The sequence below is a fragment of the Engystomops pustulosus genome, chromosome 3, assembly GCF_040894005.1.
Source record: "Engystomops pustulosus chromosome 3, aEngPut4.maternal, whole genome shotgun sequence".
Lineage (NCBI taxonomy): Eukaryota > Metazoa > Chordata > Amphibia > Anura > Leptodactylidae > Engystomops > Engystomops pustulosus.
Window position 1 is genome coordinate 137219147 of NC_092413.1, and position 20962 is coordinate 137240108.

Here is a 20962-nt window from a genome sequence, read left to right on the forward strand (position 1 = left end):
CAGTGACATCTTTGGGGAAAACACTCCGTACATTGGCAGCAGCCAATCTCTGTCTGCTGGCATTCAGGGGAGAGGAGGATTCACCGTGCAAGGTATCTCATGCTGACGTATACGCTTACAGTGGCATACATCTGTGCCGTATGTTGTAAGTCATGCCGTCCAACATGTCCGTACTGTCACAATGCTTATATAGCCACTCATAGATGTTATCATGCCATACATGCAGGAAATCACTGCTGAGGCCATTTGTTGGATATAGTGCTCATTTTAATGTAAAACAAGTTATCATGTCAGTAAAACAAAAAAATACAGATGTCTAAAAAGTGTATAAAAACAATTAAACTTATGCTATCACCATTTGTTTTAAATATAATTTTTTTCATGGAAAGGGTGTATAATTGTCTGATAATTTTCTTTTATATAAAATTATTACCGTGATTGAAGTAAAGTCAGAAGAATAATTCCAGAAATCAGTATTATCCCAGAAGTGTATGCAGTGATATAAATCACAGCATCTAAAGACAAAACGTAATCTGCTGGTTAATAAAAACATGAATAATTTAGAATTGTGGCTCATCTCTAACATATTGCTTATTGCATATTGCTTACATATTATCATAAATATTGCTGATTGATTGTTTCCCTAGTTATTTTCCAATGCAATTTGTCAAAAGCGTGAAATACGAACATTAAATAAACTACATTTCATCTCAGTTTTGTAATATTGGGTTTAATTGTTGATAATATAATCAATAATTTTAACCAAAAGAGCAAGGCTTTGACAGGTATGTAACCGGGTATTGCGTCACACACGATCGGATTTTGGCAAAGCTGCACTGGCTTTCATGCGGCACAAATCGGGGGGGGGGGCGTGCCGTCAGACAATCCGACTGATTTGGACTGAGCGCAGGATTTAACATTCAAAATGTGTCGCAAAATCAAGCACTTACATACACCGGGAAGAAGAAGGTGAAGCGGGGAAGAGACACATGCAGGATATCGGGCGCACGATTTTAGTGAATTACGGCACAGTGCATTCTCGTCAGACATGGCACTTGAGGCGAACCCCTTCAGATGGGTAAGTAAATGTGCCACATAATATTAATCATCTTAACTAGGGACATAGGTCCTTAGCCTATTACTGATATCTGACATGTCTGTATATCACATATCGGTTAAGAATGGCTCACAGGCTCATGGGCTCATGGGCTTATGGCGGCTCATGCATGAAACGTGATGGTGCCACTTTTTTGTCATTTTGCAGCATATAAAAAATTTTATAAAAAGTGATCAAAAGATTTTACAGTTCCCCAAATCAAAGCAATGAAAAAAATCCTCATGTCCCGCAAAAAATGGCATCTTACACAGATCCTTACGCCAAAGTATGAACCAGTTTTTAGTGTCCGAAAATGGCAACATAAAGACTTTTTCAATTAAAAGGTTTTAAAACCACATGAATCCTATATAAATTTGGTATCCTTGTAATCACACTGACCCAAGGAATAAAGGGGAGGTGTCATAAAGCCATAAACACAAAGCCCACAAGAAAATTCTGCAAAAGTGTTTTTTTCTCAAATTCACTGGTTTTGGAATTTTTTCCCGCTTCACAGTACATGGCATGGAAATGAAATACTACTACTAGAAAGTTTGGTTACGCAGAAAACAAGCCCTAATAAAGCTCAGGACACAGAATAATAAAAAAGTGATGGATTTACAAAGAAGGGGAGCAAAAAAATGAAAACCAAAAAATGAAAAAGAGCAGTGGCGAAAAGGGGTTAATAATTGATTGGTAAGAGTGTGACACATGACAATCCCACCAAACAGCTGCTATACACCCAGCTCAATCCATAGATTATCAGCTGCCCATCCTCACAGCAGGTATAATTCTCATTGTAGTGAATGGACACGGTACCTGGATCACGTCTGGACAGCCACTACACTTTGTACATAGCTAACCACTTCTCACTTTGATGGAAGTGTAGTGGAGCAGCTGCACCCACTAAATAATCCTGTGGATAGGTCTTTAATAACTAGAAACCCCTTTAATAACTTGAAAATTCCCTACTAAAAATCCTCATAATGCTTTAGCTGATACATATCAAATCCCTCTTCACAATTTTTTAGGTTGTTAAATAGCTGATTTTTTTTTTAACATACACATTTGAAAAACTCACCAGTTTCAAATCGTTGTTCCTCTTGTGATTCACTGTAAGATGCATGAATGTTTATTGCAGTCATTTTTTCTGTACAAAGAAATAAGTTACAATAGTCAGTGAGTGCTCTGTACATTGTCCAGAAAAGCAGAATAATCACTTTCACATAATACAAACAGCTTTATCTGCTCTTCTTATCAAGAAAAACATAATTAGTGAAGTGTTACTGTATTTCTATGGCTTTTGTCATCCAAGGTGAAGATTCAGAAAAATTGTATTGAAAAGAGTTGAAGAAGTATATACTGTATACTGCAACCAGTTCCCATAACGGCCGTGTATAAAATCTGAAAAATTGTACAGTATAAGACTACATGTGTGAATGTAGCTTTTTTACTGTAGATTTTATTTCAGATTCTATCGTATATGCTTTATATAAAACAATGACTCTTCCCATTTGCTTTAAGGTTAATTTATTCTTTTGGTTCCATTTATTCTCTTTATTTAATAAACACTGCAATTGTTTTTTAGTTTCAGATTTTGTTCGATAAGAATAATAATTAGCATCATATTAGATATGATAATTCTATGTGACGGCTCACTGTAAGTGTCTTAAATGAGGACCAGGTTCATAGGGCCTGAACTTAATGAGGTATTCCGTGAATTTGCATAATTCCGATTCAAATGGGTCAATAAAATATACGATAATTTGTTATTAATTGTTATTTAAAATTTTGCTCCCCTTAGCAGAAATATGCTGTGGACATGATGACACTATGATGGAGCATAAAAATACTTTCGACCCTTTATTCAGTCCCAGTGTAGGAGGAACAGGACAGTAGACCTGTAGTACAGTAGACAGGTTCTCACATGCCCTGTATCTGCCTTGGCTGGTTATGTGGTCATTACTATGTTTGGCTATAGTCGGTAGGTTGTAGTGCATTCAGGATGGCCAGAGAACTGCCGGATCAAGAGACTTGTAGTTTAAGCGGAGTGCCATCTTGGAGATAATTTCACCTACTTTAAAAAGTCCCTAAAATGTTGTGAATCACGAAAGCAAACTATTTAGACTCCATTTTGTGATTAATGAAATTAAATTTTGTTGTATTTATTTATTTATAGCATTATGGCTTTTTTATGTATCAGAAGTTCATTTTCCTGGAATACCCCTTTTTCTTACTTTTCTTAAGATATGTGCAGTTGCCATATGTGCAATATTCTATGGAATATTCTATGTGCTGTGATCCAAGATTTTACCACAGGCATAATTCTGGTCTTAATTCTCTCCATTCTGCTCACTTTGATATTAAAATTTCTGTATTATATTTGTTTCTCTGCTTCTTTCAGACTGGTCTTTTGATCAACTAGAACTCAATATGAGATAGCTCTTTTTTTCCATTTTATTGTAGAGCACAATCCAAGGAGGATTTTCAGAAATGGCCCAATAGTTTTGCACTGATATATTCTTCAGAATGAGGGGGGGGGGTTCACTCAAAGGGTTTTCTGGAACAAAACCTCTAGGGTATGTGCACAAATTGCAGAAATTATAATATATGATATAATAGGGAAGCAATGTAGTGTTTAGGGTTTATGACAATCTTATATGCATAAAAATACTAATGGAAAAATGATTTATGATCTGCAGCAATTAAATGACATGTCGCAATGAAAACGCAACCAAAAACAATGTATGACCGCGCCCTGAGTTGGGAGCGTAACTTTCCAGTTTGCACTGGCTGTACAAAAATGGTTTGCCTGGTTTAAACTGAAAGCCCCTTAGGTAACATATTGCCCAGATGAAGGCCAACAAAGTGACCTTATCAGCCATAGAAATAGAAGTTTGTTGTTCAGAGTCTGTGATTTCTAGAATATTGCATCTTCAAGGCTACATTCACACACATGTATGGGGGACGTATATACGGCCGACATACATCCCCCATACATTGCTATGGGCTCACGGCCCTGTACGGGAGCGGTACGGTGCTGCACACGTGCGGACATGTCCTATCTTTCTACGTGATACGGCGCTGTATAGTCCTATGGAGAGGGGAAGGGGTGAGCTGCCCTCATCCCCTGCTCCTCTCCACAGCGCCGATGTATGCCCGCTGTAGTACGGTACAGTGGGCATACATCGTGTGCATGTAGCCTAACATCGCAAACTAAGCTGGAATTGCTTGCCAGTTCAGCACTGAACAGGGTAAGGATCTGTCTTGTGATACAGCGTCACAAAGTTTAAGAGCATTTGGACTGAAAGCTCACTCTGCAGTGACCAAACCTCTCATTAGCAGAAGGAATGAAAAGACTATACAGGCAGTCCCCGGGTTACATACAAGATAGGGACTGTAGGTTTGTTCTTAAGTTGAATTTGTATGTAAGTCGAAACTGTATATTTTATCATTGTAGTTCCCGACAATTTTTTTTTTTTGCCCCAGTGACAATTGGAGTTTCAAATTTTTTTGCTGTAATAGGACCAAGAATTATCAATAAAGCTTCATTGCAGACAATTTTAAGCTGATTATTACAATCTGGGACTATTTTAAAGCATCCAGAGAGCTTCACCAGAGGTCACAGTAGGCAGAGGGGTCCGTCTGTAACTATGGGTTGTCTGTAAGTCGGGTGTCCTTAAGTAGGGGACCGCCTGTAGTTACTTTGCTCAGCAGAGCAAGTTTAATTTATTTGGATCTCAGAGAAAACATTATGTTCATAAAGAAGTCAGAGAAAGCTTCAGATGGGACAATACTATCTCTCACACTGCAAAACAGGTAACAAAGTTGTCAGAACTCGAAAATTGTTCTGAATGGGATCAGGTTTCAGGCTTCTGTGATTGAAAACCATACCCAGAGCTGCCTGTGATTGACAACTCCTTTGCAGGATCTTTCCTTGGGAAAGCTGGGTGTGTGTTTGAGCTCATTCTGTCTTCAGCTGTGGCTTGAGAGATGGACATCTGAACCAGTCAGTGCTAGAGGCAGTGTCCATTGCTTCCTTATATTCTGCCCAGTTCCTGGTAATACTCTGCTATTTTTTTGTTTTCTATTCTGTGTTATTTGTACTGTGCTTTGCTTACCAACTTGTCTACTGCTATATGATTCTGTACCTTTGCCGCCATCTTGTTTTTGACCTGGTTCTTCCCAATTCTGCTTGTCTGTCTGTATCTGTTGTTTGTCCATCAGTGATGTGTATCTCCTGGTGTTACCTCGCTTCCCCATCCCAGGTTTGTTTGGTTCTGATTTGACATTTTTCTGTAGACTAGTGTGAACATCAGTATTCCTAATACCTGTCCGTTACAACATCCAGCAGCTGGCAGATTAACTAAATCTTTCCTGTCACCTTTTAGGGTCTCTCAGGGATTGTAAGTTAGGTTCCTGATATTGGGTTTGCCCTTGTCAGTGCGGTTTCGCTGCGGCAGATGATCCATAGGCCGCAGAGATGTCACAGGGTGAGTTAGCTATCACTTACCCAGTCTGACAGCTAGCGCCAAGTTTGGTAGTGGTTTGTGCTGTTGCTGGACAGGTACCAATACAGCAGTTCTTTGAAATAGAATGCATTGAAAAAGGGCCAAGTTTGTGATATAAACACAGTAGAAAACCTTTGGAAAATCCTTAGTGACAAAATGACTCCCAACAGTCACAGAACTGTAGGAGACTGGAATAAGAGTGGATCAAAATCCCACCAGAGCAATGTGAGAGACTAGTGATGTCCTATGGCTGCAGATGTGCTGAAATCATTCAAAGCAAAGGCCTGTACACCTCCTACTGATTGGTGACTGGTGTTACCTTCAGAAAACTTAGTTATTCTATTTCTGTACTACTGTCAATGCTGTTCTCTAATTATGACCATCATATTCTTTTGTAATATGTTGTACAACAGACATACATATAAACAGCACACACACTTGCAGATCACACACTTTATATTTCTACTGAAACTCGCTGCAGCAGAAGGGGACTGCATCATAGTAAAAGCAGCAGTTGGAGTTAAAGGGGTATTCTTGTCTTGACATTCGCATTCAGTTTCATTAATCTGCCATATACATATATACATTTCTTCAATAGATGTTATTAAAAAAAATTACCTGTGTGAAGATAATTTCTCATTAATGTAGTCTTATAGTCCCTTAGAAACAAGACTGTGTCCTTGGAAACGACCACCTCTGCTGGAGTGATTTAAACAAATAAATAAAAGGTTCCCACAGCCGTTCTGTGGTAATGAACGCTGAATCCAGGAGGTCAGGCAGAGATCATTAGTACATGTCTGGCAACCGCTGACAGAGTTTGGGGTGGTCGTATCCGAGGAAGCTATCTTGCTTCTAAGGGACAACATGACTACATTTATGAGAAATTATGTTCACACAGGAGCTTTTTTTAATAATATCTAATTGAAGAAATGTTTACATATGGCAAATGAATTAAATTAAATGTGAATGCCCAGATGGGAATACCCCTTTAAGTATATAATACAGTTTCCTGAACAAATTCTCCCACTCCATCTCATCTATAAGTGACAAGTTTCAGATAAGTTATGCATTGGGCTATGCAGATTGGGCCCAGTTATACTGCTGACTGCTGACTCATTGGCTGCTGTAGTAGTAGAGTTACCGCTGTTCACAACTGAATCGAGTACCTGCTTTACCATTTCGCGAGCATTAGACAGAGGGTAAAGAACTTATTATTTCAATTTTTGTTTTATTATTATTATTTTTAACAAAAACTTGAATGTATTTTAATTGCCATGTGAAACATATAATAAATTACACACCAAGTGGTCTATAAAAATAACCATTAGGGCAAATACTTACTTATACAGGATTTGTTGTGCAAAATTTGAGAGTACAATGCACATAAATGCTGCTCTTCATAGTTAAGTCCAGTGTTGCATGTGCATGGAATTTGAATTTTTGTCCCAAGAGTGCGGATGTATGAAGCACGACATTCATCACTTCCAGAACAAGTCAGGCTTTCTTTGTGTAAACCCAGCAAACAGTTCCTATTATTGTGACATTTGCTAACAGGCTCCCAACATTTTGATTGATAGACTGCATATCGTTCTCTGTAGGAATAAAATATTACTGGATGTGGTTCACCAATTTAGCAGGTTAATAAAAGAAGCTGCTGGAGGAAAAATGTGCGTTATCTGATATGTCTCAATTTTAATTTATAAGACCGAGTAATAAAATGTTATTAATATTAGAAACAAGTTTATTACTTTAGATAAATTAAAGAATAAATTGAGTTTATATTTGTTGTATACAATCTTAAAAATGAACACAATGATAAGCAGAAAAATTCAGAAACTAAAACCAAATATGTATTTAGAATTAAATTTCCAGTTTATGCTTTCTGTTTTGATTCAATAGTTCGGTCTGTGAGCAGGGGTAAACGGTTGAACCTAGCCTCTCTGTTGCCTGAGGCTAACTAGAGAAAGTGACCTCACCTCCACCCCATCTAATAGTTATATAGCAAGTAATTTGCTCATGTCTGCCAACCATAAGGTGTAAAAAGACCTGGGTTGGATTTATCTAGACTTGTGCTGGGGCCTTGATAAAGTAGCAATTCCCCCTTACTCCACCTCCATGCCAAGTGGGCTTTACGGCCCATACTTAACTGTAGTGTGTAGTTTGGGACCAGTTCCTGATGTAGGTTATGGCACAGATCTGGCTTTGTAGCACCTTACTGTGTCTCTGATACAGCCCCTACATTCCTACAATTGGTGCTTCCTGAGACTCAACTGTCTACATGACAGGTTTACCCCAAACTGTGAGCATCTATTCATGTGTTTTCTGTTGCTTTGACAGTTTACAAGAACTGTGAACAATACTGTATATTGTCCGTATTTCCAGCAATATAGTAATCTTTGTATGTGCCTCATACCCTATACATGGCTTCTGTTAGGGGCAGTAGTCCTGTTGAGAGTATGTAAGGATGCAGTGGTAGAATAAAACACACAATTATATTAGAATTAAAGAGATTGAATAATTGAGTAAATGCATTATTATGGTTATACTATATTTATATGTAGAATTACTATCTACTATGCTATCATTTGTAGGGCTTTATATGGGATATTTTACCAACCATGTCCACTTTTTACTGTTTGCTACATTTTAATATTATGAATGAATTGATGAAGATTTGTATTGCATCTATATATAGAGATATAAGTTGTTTTTTTTTTTATTTGAAGTTTTATGTGACCTACCTAAGTCAGATATTGGCTAATTTGGAGTTTTGGACTTCAACATGTATGAAACCAGGAAGTAACAAGAAATTGTCTTGTTTGTCAAATTATGGAGTCCCAGATAATTTAGTTGCTATACTCTAGAGATGATTTTATTTACAGTAATAATTTTATCTTTATCATTCTCAACAAGTACTTTTGGAAATGTTAATATAATCACAGTTGTTTCACATAGCACTTCACTTTCCAGCATGTTGCAATTGCCTCCCTAACTCTCTTATCCGTTATTTTTACAAAAAAGAACATTTGTAACATACTTCTGAGTACCATGCTGTTTTCTTTATTTAAGGGAACTTTTGTGAGCCAACTACTGACTTTGCTCCTGCATTGACGACCTTTATTTTACAATTATAATTGCTGCTTATTTTTCTATATTGATAGATTTATTATTTCCTGCTGAATTATAGATTTTGAGAATCTGAATGCATATGATTGTGATTCACATGTTAGAAACAAGTGCAATTCTTAGGGAAGATGACCAAAAGTAGATTTAATATTTAAGTAAATTAAATATTTGCAGTACAGTAACATAACTAACCTGCATGTTTTGTTGTCAAGACAACTTGAAACCACATCAACACAAGATATTGGGACACTGGAATGAGCTGTGCATGATTTGCTATGAAGAACATCTCCGGCAAGATGACACGCTTCATGAGATTGATCACAATCACAAAAGGCCATCATTTGAGACATGTTGAAAGGCATCGTTTCATAAAATGCTCTTATTGTTCTCTTGCAGTCTTTCACATTACATGTAGTTCCATTGACTGGACAGGCCTTCATAAGGGCAGCCAGGTGTCTATTGCAAACAGAATCTCCAAGGCACTGTGCAGCAACATCTAAGCAGGATTTTGGACCTCCAAATTCTACAAGGCAAATCATGCAAAATAAGAGCTTTTTAGACAATGAACTTTGTGAACACAGTCATGGACTGGTTTAAAGAAGGCTTTAAGATTTTAAGTATTTATCTAATTATTTAACAAACAGTAATTAAGTTCATCATGTGTGTTAAAGGCTCATTTAGGGGAAAGTACTCTGCCTTTCCCTCCAATTTCTGGCAGACATGGCATGTAAAAAGCCCCAATTCTGACAGCTTTGTTGGAGATCCAACCTAAACGCCTCTTGGTGTATGTCATAGCGAAAAGAGAGACAGGCAGGGGGTGTGATTGCTCTGGAAAATATATTTTCTATAGTTTCCTCTAGAGAACCAGCAGAGATTATACCTGAAACCTCCGCCAGGTCAGACATGGTCTAAACACGTCTGACCTGGCTCAGAACAAGTCTGGATTTACTAAAAGTCCGGAGACTCCTAGTATACCTGGCCTGAAGAGTATTTTGTGACCAAACTCATTTAGTGTTGTTCCGTTTTTATTCCACTGTTTTCTACACAGGTCCACATCTGCCATGAGGCAAGATGAAAATCTTGCGTCAGATGGCATATGGCAGCTTCCTGTAGGGGGCGGCACAATAACCTCAGCGTGCGCTTCTAGAGCCGCTCCACTAGAAGAAGTCCTTGTAGGTGAGTGTCACCACAGAGATGTTAATGCTGCTGCACAGAAGATCAATTTCTTCCCTGCCAAACCCAGAGCAGGAGAAGCTGGTGGCTGATACAGTATGTAGAAGTATGAGTTCCGTGCAGGATAGAGAGAGATCACTTATTGTCTCATTACACTGTTTGTATCCTCTCCCGAAGTCCTTACCCTCTTGCTGGACAAGCAGACACAGACAAGCAGGTGACTGGCCCTGGAAACAGCATACTAGATGCTGGAAGATATGTGAGGACTTGCTGCACTTACCAGAGTATTAAACTGTCCGTGACATGCAGGTCCCGGTATCCCAGCATACATATATAAATGCCCCTCCTGGTGTATGGGTATGTTTTTTTCATGGTTTTAAACAGACTGTCTTCATGAATTATATATGCAATATACACATGCACATGCTGAGATGTAGCAGTGCTGCAATTATTGTGTAGCTGCATTAAAAAAATGAATAAAACAGTGGGGCACATGCGCCAGTTTTCTGTTGGACACTTAAACAGTTAAAATTTTTGCTTCTATAGAACACATCTCCATAACTTTTTTATGGGCGCATACACAGCAATGGTTTTCATGGGCATATTATGAACAGACTGCCCGTGCCGTCTATTTTATTGTCATCTGCACTCATCACTTTATGTGCCTCAAGATCTGCACACGTTCATGTCACCTGCCGTCCAGAACTTGTCCAAACAGTTGCACAGAACATGTAACACACACATTAATGAGTTTTTAAAAAATTTTTACACTGTCCCTCACCTATTTCTACCTATGTTATTGTCACTGAAGGGTATGTTATTGTCACTGAACTTTCACAGTTCGTAGGGACAACTGTCACAGTCACGGAGGGTACTAAGGAGTACCGGGAGGAGTATGTGGACCCTCAGGACCACCACGGGAGATGATGATGGTACTAGCCAACACCAGGGACCGGAGTCTAAGTGGCACCTGGCCTTCACCAGAGCCCACCGCAAAGAGGGATGGTCTTGCTGCGTCGGGGTGCCAACTGGTCGTTCCATGGGAGCAACTAGGCCCGCGGTTGCAGCCAGGGAAACAGGGATGCAGGACAAAATGCAGGCCACAGTCCGAGCCTGGGGTGAAAGCAGGAGTACAGCTTGGAAGCAGGAGCTGGCACAGGACACAGGTAGACAGGAATGGACAAGCCCATGGAGGAGCGTTGGTGGCTTGCAGGTGTCTGGGAACTCTGGGAACACAGGAGCCACCAGGAGCATCTGGGAATGCTGGAGACACGGGACACAGGAGCGTCTGGAAACATTGGAGACACAGGACACAGGAGCGTTTGGGGACGCTGGAGACTCTCACGTCAGTTCAGGAACAGCTTAGGGAAGCTTGGTACGGAAACCATGGAAGTTCCTTTAGGCAATGACGATTGGGCTTTCACTTACAGGAAACAATGCTGATGATCCGGCTAGGCAGGAAGGGAGGTGCCGGATTATAAGGGCGAGCGGGATTAGCCAGTGGCAATCAGGAGGACACTGGCCCTTTAAGGCTAGGAGAGCCGTCGCGTGCCCTAGTGAGTGGGCATGCACGCGGCCTACTTGGGCAGCAGGCATGCAGCTTAGTTGGGAAGCAGGAGCGTTGGGGAGGTGAATCTGGGATGGGGGTTTGCCGCGCCACATGGAAGGGCACAGGTTTACCTGCATTCCGTACCAAGGATTTCGGGTGCAGCCATGACAGTTATGGTGTTCTAACTCAAGTTCCTATGAACTATAGGAGGCTCAGTAATCACAGTGCTAATACAAAGGCACACATATTACACCCATCTAAAATTTATATTAGTTGTTTCATTAGTTATTCTTAGGGATATGTAATTATTTATTTTTGGTTAGGATTTCTTATGATTGGTGGAGGTGTTAGTGGAGGGCAGCGTTTTAATTTTTGCCTCTAGCAGCATAAATGGTAGCATCGGCCATGTTTCTACAGCACAATAGACTTCAGACTTTGGTTTTGTTAAATGTTTTAAGGATATAACTTACTCATATTCTTCAGTGAACTCGTATCCCATTCCAAATTAATTGTCCCTTGAGAAGAATCTGAAAAAATGCAAAAGAATTCAGTGAATGTAGACAATGTTTAGACCAAAGCCCATTATATTCAGTCTTTAATAATTATTTATTTATTTATATAATTATTATTTCTGCAAATTGAAATGAAGGGGTTGCATAACTGCAGTTGAGAAAAATTGTCACAAATTTATGATTTCTTGCCAACCTATTCAATTTTAACTTCATTCAACTGACTCCACATTTAAAATCAAAAGTCAATAGTACAAATTTTTACAAAATATCCAGTCCAGTGCCTTAGAAACACAAAATAAACTTTTTAGCATTTTTTTGCAGTTAAAAATCCTTTTCAGTCATTAACATATCAGGGCAAATATATCTTTAGCCTTCAAATTTGTGCCTTATTTTTTCTTTTTTGAGCATACTCCACTGTCATCCGGCCAGCCAGAGGATGGGATGGGGTGTAAGGTAGAGATGTTTATACTACAGCAAAAATTAGATTTTAATCAATATCTAATTTGATGTGTTAAATGGGTTCTCTGGGAGGTAATGATATCCTCAGGAGTCTATGCAAATGTTGAGGCTAAAGAGATCTTCCAGGATTTGTATATTGCAATGTAGACACAGCTACTGAATCTTATTCTGAGTTTGTTCATTGTATATCAATACATGATCCTGCACTACACACTGTATGATGTTTGAAGCAGATGGCTTATTGTACAGTATACTGCCCATGCCACTTTACTGCTAATATGTGCAATGTTGGTTCTTGATCTCCATAATCACATATTAATTGCTTATCCTTGGCCATCAAAAAAATATATTTTTGGAGATCACTTCATTTTCATCGTATGTATTAATACTAACTAATACAAATTAATACTAACTTAGTTTTTGCAACAATTTCGAATTCTATAGAGAATTTTCATAGTTTAGAATTCTATAGAAAATATTAATGTGAAAAGTGTTTTGATTGTCCATTTGTTTAACAAATTTGTAGATTGAAACTTATATGTATGTAATGAGAACAGTTTTGTTTCTTTTTAAACAGAGAAATATTAATAATAACATATAATTTAAACAGAGAAATATTAATAATAACCATTAAAGTACAACTTTAAAGTGGAAAAACTATTTCCTAACTCTGCACTAAGCAAAAATAAGCAATTCTCTCATTTACTATAATTAGCTATCTGCAGGTGTTTAGCAGCTTTCAGAGGCTTTACCTTGTCCCCAGGTCTACTCTCCATTTGTCATGCTTTCTTGTTGCCAGGGGAAACAGTAAAGTACAGCTAGAGACGACAGGAGGCTTGTTGAAATGGTCTGTAGGGCCTGTAGCTTTTCCTCTCACATATGCACTGCATAAGTAATCAATCACTGCAGTTGCTGTATATGAATGGTCCACCTCAGGTTGTTTAGCCCTGCCTAGACTGTTCAGAAAAGCTCCCTGTAATGCATTTATCAATGGCAGGCTGAAGCAATCCAGCTTCCCCAATGTCACAGCACAGGGATTAAACAAGATATGTCCCGGGGGGCGTGGCCGGCTGGACATGGAGTAGGACGTGTGTTTTGCTGCTCCGTGCGATCTGACCCCGAAAGCGGCTAAAAACGACACTTGTGCAGAAAGAAACTTACCCCAATAGAAGCCTCTGGCATCTCATACTTACCGGCCGAGATGGGAAGGGCGAAAAAGCGTGGAGAACCGGCGAAACTCACAGAATTCTTCCCCTCCACGAGGTCTCAAGATGGCGGCGGACGATCGAGAGCAGCTTACTCCGGCGCACAGACGGCAACTTCACCGCCGCCGTCGCAGTGCTACTCAAGCAGCTCCTCGCCAGCATCGAGAGATGATCTTCTGATTCAACAATGTCAGCGGAGAGAAGGTACCCCGAGTGGTAGCCCTAGCTTGGTAGTTCACCAACAACAGCAATACCAGGTGAGCCAAGCACACCAGCAGTTACATGCTTCCATTATACCTCAGAACTCGTCACTTACACTATCAGAGGAATTACTGAAAAGCATGCTAAGTGATCTAAGAGCATCCCTTCAACAAGATATTCAAAAGGCACTACAAACATTTCAGAAAGAGTGTACAGAACTCGGAGAAAGAACGGCACATGTAGAAAACAAAATGGCGGAGGTGACGGCAGCTCATAATGAGCTTGTAGATGTGAGCAACAACTTAGAGGAAGAAGTGAGAGACTTGCGACTAAAAATAGCAGACATGGAGGATAGATCCCGCAGGAACAATGTAAGATTCCGAGGTATTCCTGAGTCGGTTAAACCAGAAATGCTGGAAGAGTTCCTCACTGACTTTTTTGTGGCCTTGCTACCTAATGCGCCACAACCTGATTTACTCATAGACCGGGTACATAGACTACCTAAAGCTAAAGCCCTACCGGCTACAATACCGAGGGATGTTATAGCCCGGTTACACTTTTTCCACTTTAAGGAAAGCCTTATGAGAGAAGCAAGGAAACCAAGAGAGATACCGGAAAGATTTAAAGACATATTACTGTTTGCGGATCTTTCAGCCGTTACATTGGCCAGAAGAAGGGAGTTTCAGGACGCGGCAAAAATCCTTAGAGCGCATGATATCCCCTATAAATGGGGATTCCCCGTTAAAATGATCATCTTAAAAGAAGGGAAACAAATTGTGGTTACCTCACCGGCAAAGTTAATGCAACTTCTGAAAGACTGGGGGCTGTCACCCGAAGAATCCGTTACAGAAGTTCCAAGGAGAGTGGAAGAAGAATGGCATACAGTAAAGAAAACCTGAAAGAAAAGAGGACTATTGGCGAATAATGTCGATAAGTGAATTCTTCTTTACTTCACTTTATAATAATTGGGGTTATATTTTGCCTTAAAGTTTGATATGGGGTCGGGTCACGGTACTATACTGGATTATACTATGTCTAGTATATACATTTCACTTCCCCACAGATCCCAGTATGGGATCCTTGTAGATTGTTCCTGGGTAGTAATAGCTACCATTGTTTATGTTTTATTTGTGTTTTTTGTTCAAATGGTTAATATCAGGCTAACAAATGATGGCATACAATGTAAAACAATGATTGTAAGGTATAGAATAATTTGGGCACTTAGCTTGTCTCATATATTTAAATATGGTAATTAGAGTAACATCAATTAACGCTAAAGGGCTAAATAGCCCATTTAAGAGATCTCGTTTGTGGAGGGAAGCACAGGACTCAAGGGCAGATATTCTGTGCGCTCAAGAAACGCACCTGAATGAAGAAGACATTTGTCGCCTCAAACATAAACAATTTCCCCATATTTTTCTAGCTCCGGCAGTAGACAAAAAAAGAGGAGTACTAATTGCCATCAAAAATACAATTGCATGCACAATTATAGATAAACATATAGACCCAGTAGGCCGATATATAATATTAATATGTTCCCTAAATAATATCACATACACAATAGTATCTGTGTATGCTCCCAATACTCACCAGAAAAAATTTTTTAGCAAACTTTTCCCACTAATAAATGACCACAAACAGGGTTCAGTCTTACTGGCAGGCGATTTTAACATGTCTATGTGGCCAGCGGTAGACACTTCAAAACCTAGTGACTCAAATAATCCTACGGACTTATTCAATTATACCCATCGAGAGGCGTATTTAGATGTGTGGAGAGCGCATCACCCACTAGATAAAGACTACACATTTTATTCACATCCCCACAAACACTTCTCTAGAATTGATATGTTTCTAGCGGATCACCAGTTATTTCAAAGAATCACCACGTCAAAAATAGACGTAATTAGCTGGTCAGACCATGCCTCAATACATTTAGAAATAGAAGAAAGATATAAAAACTCAAATTCAAGGACATGGCGCCTCAAGAGTTCTTTGCTTCACCTCCCCAAATTTCATAACAAAACGGTAAACACGCTACAGAAATTTTTTGAAGAAAATCAAACAGATGAGCTAACCTCAGCTTCTTTGTGGTGTGCTCATAAAATGTTCATGAGAGGGCATTATAAGGGGATAGAAGCAGCACACAGGAAGGCAAATGAGGAAAGGCGCATCCACATCTTAGACAGTCTAACATTGTTGTTAGCATTAAACAAATCTAACTTATGCTCGCATAGAGAGGGAATGATATCTATCCTCCAGCACCAATTAAAACAATTAGACATGTATAAATACGAAAATGCGTTGAGGAAAATGAAAGCTAGACATTACAACTTAGGTAATAAAGCTAGTAAGATTCTAGCTAACCAGCTAAAAAGAAGGGAAGCACAAAATAGGCTACCATTTATCCTAAATAGTAACAATGAAAAAATATATGATCCTCAAGATATGGCTGAGGTAATGGCTAACTACTACGAGAATCTTTACAATCTCAAAAAAGATAAAGATACTATACAACCTCAAGATGGGGACATCAACGCATTTTTACATTCAATAGACCTCCCCTCCTTGACAAGGGAACAAGCAGAGTCTATAGCGTCACCTATCACATTAACAGAAGTGATTAAATGTATTAAAACACTCAAAAACAATAAGGCTCCTGGTCCTGACGGGTTATCCAATGATTACTATAAAACATACTCTGGAATTCTGGGCCCGTACTTGGTGAAGGTTTATAACAAAATTCAAGAAACAGGTAAAATTCCCAAAGAGATGTTGGCAGCATCTATAACCACGCTACCCAAACCGGGAAAAAGTCCGGACAAACCATCTAACTTCCGTCCGATATCATTACTAAGTACAGACCTGAAAATTTACTCGAAAATAATGGCAGAAAGAATGTCTCCCATCTTACCTGAGCTCATTCATAAAGACCAGGTGGGTTTCGTTAAAGGGAGAATGACATCTGACGGAACGCGCAGATTTATAGATCTGATAGAAGTGGTAGGGCGATCAGGGACGCCTTCTCTGCTCCTCTCCTTGGATGCAGAGAAGGCGTTCGACAGAGTACACTGGGGATATCTAGAGGCTGTATTGGAAAAATTTGGCTTCACAGAAGAGGCCAAACGGGGAATAATGGCACTGTACTCAGTACCATCCGCATTTGTTTCCCTAGCGGGCTACACTTCCAAGCCCTTTAATATAACAAATGGCACAAGGCAAGGGTGTCCATTATCTCCTCTTATATTCACACTAATTATGGAACCATTGGCTGAGAAAGTGAGACAATCAAACAATATATCCGGAATCCAGGCAGGCCAAACATGTCACAAAATTGGGCTATTCGCAGATGACGTCATTATTTCAATTACGAAGCCAAAAACATCATTAGAAGCAGTATCCCGTTTACTGGATACATTTAGTAAAGTTTCATATTATAAACTTAACGCAACCAAATCTATAATTCTGGGCATGAATGTCCCAGAACAAACCAAAATAGAAATACAATCCAACTTTCCATTTAAATGGGCAGACAATTCTATATCATATCTAGGTGTTCAACTAACATCCCCAGCATCAAAATTATACCAACTAAACTTTATACCCCTGTTAAATACCATCGAAACAGATCTAAAAGAGTATGCAAAGCACCAGATCTCATGGGTCGGGAGAATAGCTTCTATAAAAATGATGATCTTACCGAAGATAATATATTTATTTAGGAATGTACCAATTCCATTATCCAACAAATACCTAAGCAAATTGCAACAGCTAATTAATAGACATATATGGCTAAATAAAAAACCTAGGACCGCAGCCAATTTATTATATCTTCCGCAGGACAAAGGAGGACTGGGACTTCCCCGAATCATTAGCTACTATGAAGCTGCAGTATTAGAACAAGCAAGACAATGGTTAGATCCCAAAGGCAATAAAGCATGGATACAAATAGAAAATGAGGTCAGCCCTGAAGGATCGGCGACAGCAAAAATTTGGTCATTGGTTTGGGATAAAAACACATCTCCACCACCCTTGTTGACGGCAAAAGCGGGGTTTAAAGTATGGGAGAAGCATTGCATAACTAACAAAATAATAACTTTAAGGCCTCAAGAGATCCCAATCGCTTTAATCTCTAAACTAGTTGAAAATCTGGACCTGTCAAACTGGGTTAACGCAGGAGTCCATTTGATATCTGATATATGGCAAAAAGATCACTTAATAGCTTTCACAGAAATATGTCAAAAATTTGGTATAACAAAGAAAGACTTTTACAAATATCTCAGACTTAGACATTTCCTAGCAGATGTCCCAAGGGGTAATACTTCTCCTAAATCCATTTTTGAAAGAAGCTTCTTACATCCAAACAAGCTTCAAAAAGGTATATCATTGGCGTATAAGGCCATAGAGTCAGTTTTAGAAATTAAAACATTAAGCTGCATAGAGAGTTGGGAAAAAGATCTGAATATACAGCTTGAACCAGAAGATTGGGAATTCATTTTTAGAATTCCAAAAACATTGTCAAAATGCGCTATGCATCTAGAAACGGGGAGGAAAATATTATATAGGTGGTATTATACACCAGAAAGACTCAGTAAAATTTATCCCAATGCGTCTGCAAGTTGTTGGAGATGTTCTAAAGCTAAAGGAACCCTATTACATATATTTTGGGAGTGCGAAGTGCTGAGAGGTTTCTGGACACAATTAGAGATTCTAATAAATAGCATCATAACTACTCAAACAACACTTACACCGGCAATGGCTCTGTTGGGAGTGGGATTAGCAAACATGTTCCCCAATGAAAGAATAGTAATATTTCATATTACAGTAACCGCGATCACTCTCATAGCCTCTCTGTGGAAAACAAACAAAATCCCTTCCTTTACAGAACTTACTAGAAGGGTAAACAATAACTGCACATTAGAAAGATCCTTCGCATACAGTGAAGGACATCAAAACAAATTCCATAAGAACTGGGAACTGTGGATGGAAACCCATTATTACAAAGCAACGCCACACTACAGCATCACAGAATCTATTAATACTCACTAACTTCTCAAGAGTTTTACTCTAATAGGAGAAAAGACAAAGCCCAAGGTATTGATTACACGTTACCAAAAGAGCACTAGATTTATAATGATTTAGACAAAAACGACCAACATAGAAAGTGTATGCAATACACCGTTCATTGTATGAACATTTAAACGCCTGATGATTTGTTGTTTATGTTCGTAGTTAATGTTTAATAGTTGTAAAAATATAAAATATGGTTTCCAATTAGACTATATACATGTATGTGATATATATGTACCATGAACTTGTAATTGCGTATATGGAACCAATAAAAATAATGTTAAAAAAAAAAAAAAAAAAACAAGATATGTCCCTACATAAGTGTAGCTACAATATTCTCAAGGTATGTTTGGTTCATAATGCATGAAATCAAATGGTAGATTTCCTTTAAAGGCATTTGCCTATGAAAGAAAATTCTCAAATTTCAATCCCCTTGTGATGTTTACACCATAAAGATAATTTAAACCCCTTACTTTACAAATTTACTCTCTTAGTCTTTCTCTTCCTATCACTCCTGGTCAGTGTAAAATCCCAGAGTGTGGGTGGTCACATTATGATCCCTGTAGTGCTGTGAGATACAGTGAGCGGGCAATGTTGTTAGATTATCAGGGTACAAGGTTCTAAACATTGTACTAGTATCTGACACATAGAAAGAGAGATGAGACAGATCAAAGATGAGATAATGAGATCGATGAGATGCATATTACACACAATATCATTCTTAGCTCTGCTACATCTCATCTAAACACAAATACTGTTAGATCTGATGTGCCTCCCTCCCCTTTCCCAGATAAAGAACTTATCTGCCAGTAGCTGGTAGCTCTCCTCACGCTGTAATGTGTTTTTTTCTGGCAGAAAGTCTGTGGGGCATATTTATCAATCTGCCGAAGAGTAAGAATGTGCTTAGTTTCCCATGGCAACTAATTACAGCACCCCTTTAAAATATTCATAAGCACTGGTAAAATGAAAGCTGAGCTGTAAATGGTTGCCATGGGTAACTAAGCACATTCTTACTTTTAGGCTGCTTGATAAATCTGCCCCAGTGTGTGAGCTCGTCCTGGAATGCAAAGGTGGGGGCAGAGAACAGGTCAACTCCACAGCCTCAGACAAGATGTCTGTTGACCCTAAAGTCAGAAGATCCAGGGTCGGAAACCAGAGGCAACTGAAATTGTGTTCACCGGTACTGATAGAGACAGGTTGGAATTATATCTGTGAAATGCTTCGTTTTTGATAATAACAGTGAATTGCGCCACAATTCTGGTTGTTTTGCGCCGAAAACACTGTCTAAAATGCCTTGCACCACAATTATCAAGGCTTTTAGACCTTTTTTGGGCACTTTCTCAACTTGACTGATTAAGGGGGTGTGGCCTTCAATATGGGCATGGTATCACAAGAAAGGGTGAGGCTTGCAGGAAATCGTCCGTGCACCCAAATTTCTGGCGCACAGTTTAAATCGACTAAAAGTAGGTCTAAAGTCGGAACCAACAGTCTTATACTACACCAGCATTTATCATCACTGTTAAAAAACTGGCACAGCAAAACACAAGTGTTTTTCAGCTAGAGACTGGCCGAAACTGAGACACATCGTCCCCCCCCATCCCAATGTGTTATTTTGTTATCCTGAGTATATTTCAGAAACTTGTCTTCATGGGAATACCCCTTTAACAGATCCATGCCACAGTATTACAATGTGTAGCATTAAAAAGTTATAGAAATCTGGCATGACAGTTGGGTCTACTTAACTTAAAGGAAACCTACCACTTGGGATAGGGCTTTTAAGCAGCACATGCCGTGCACCAGCTCAGGGTGAGCTGATGCCGGCGTTTATCTCCGTTATGTTTTTAAGCTAGTAAGGATATAAAGATTAATAAACTGTTAAAACACTTTAAAACTGTTTAAAAACATAACGGAGATAAGCGCCGGCATCAGCAAACCCTGAGCTGGTGCACAGCATGTTCTGCTTATAAGCCCTATCCCAAGTGGTAGGTTTCCTTTAAGGGAAATATGTAATGTTGATCTTAAATTCAATCAAGTCATTATAGCGGGTTATATGGACTCTCTTTTTA

General features: G+C 39.0%; 1 protein-coding gene across 2 annotated transcripts in view; it reads right to left on the reverse strand.

The window, feature by feature from the left end:
• Positions 1–20962, reverse strand: part of GFRAL (GDNF family receptor alpha like) — a 42500-nt gene that overhangs the window by 5439 nt on the left and 16099 nt on the right. Inside the window, exons 5-9 of one of the 2 annotated variants that reach the window (XM_072142262.1) lie at positions 11923–11979; positions 8923–9253; positions 6946–7196; positions 2175–2243; positions 434–515 (exon numbers count right to left, since the gene is read on the reverse strand). In XM_072142262.1, the coding sequence (XP_071998363.1) occupies positions 434–515; positions 2175–2243; positions 6946–7196; positions 8923–9253; positions 11923–11979 (790 nt within the window). Of the gene's footprint in view, positions 1–433; positions 537–2174; positions 2244–6945; positions 7197–8922; positions 9254–11922; positions 11980–20962 lie in introns of both variants that reach the window. The other variant, XM_072142261.1, reaches the window with a different exon arrangement.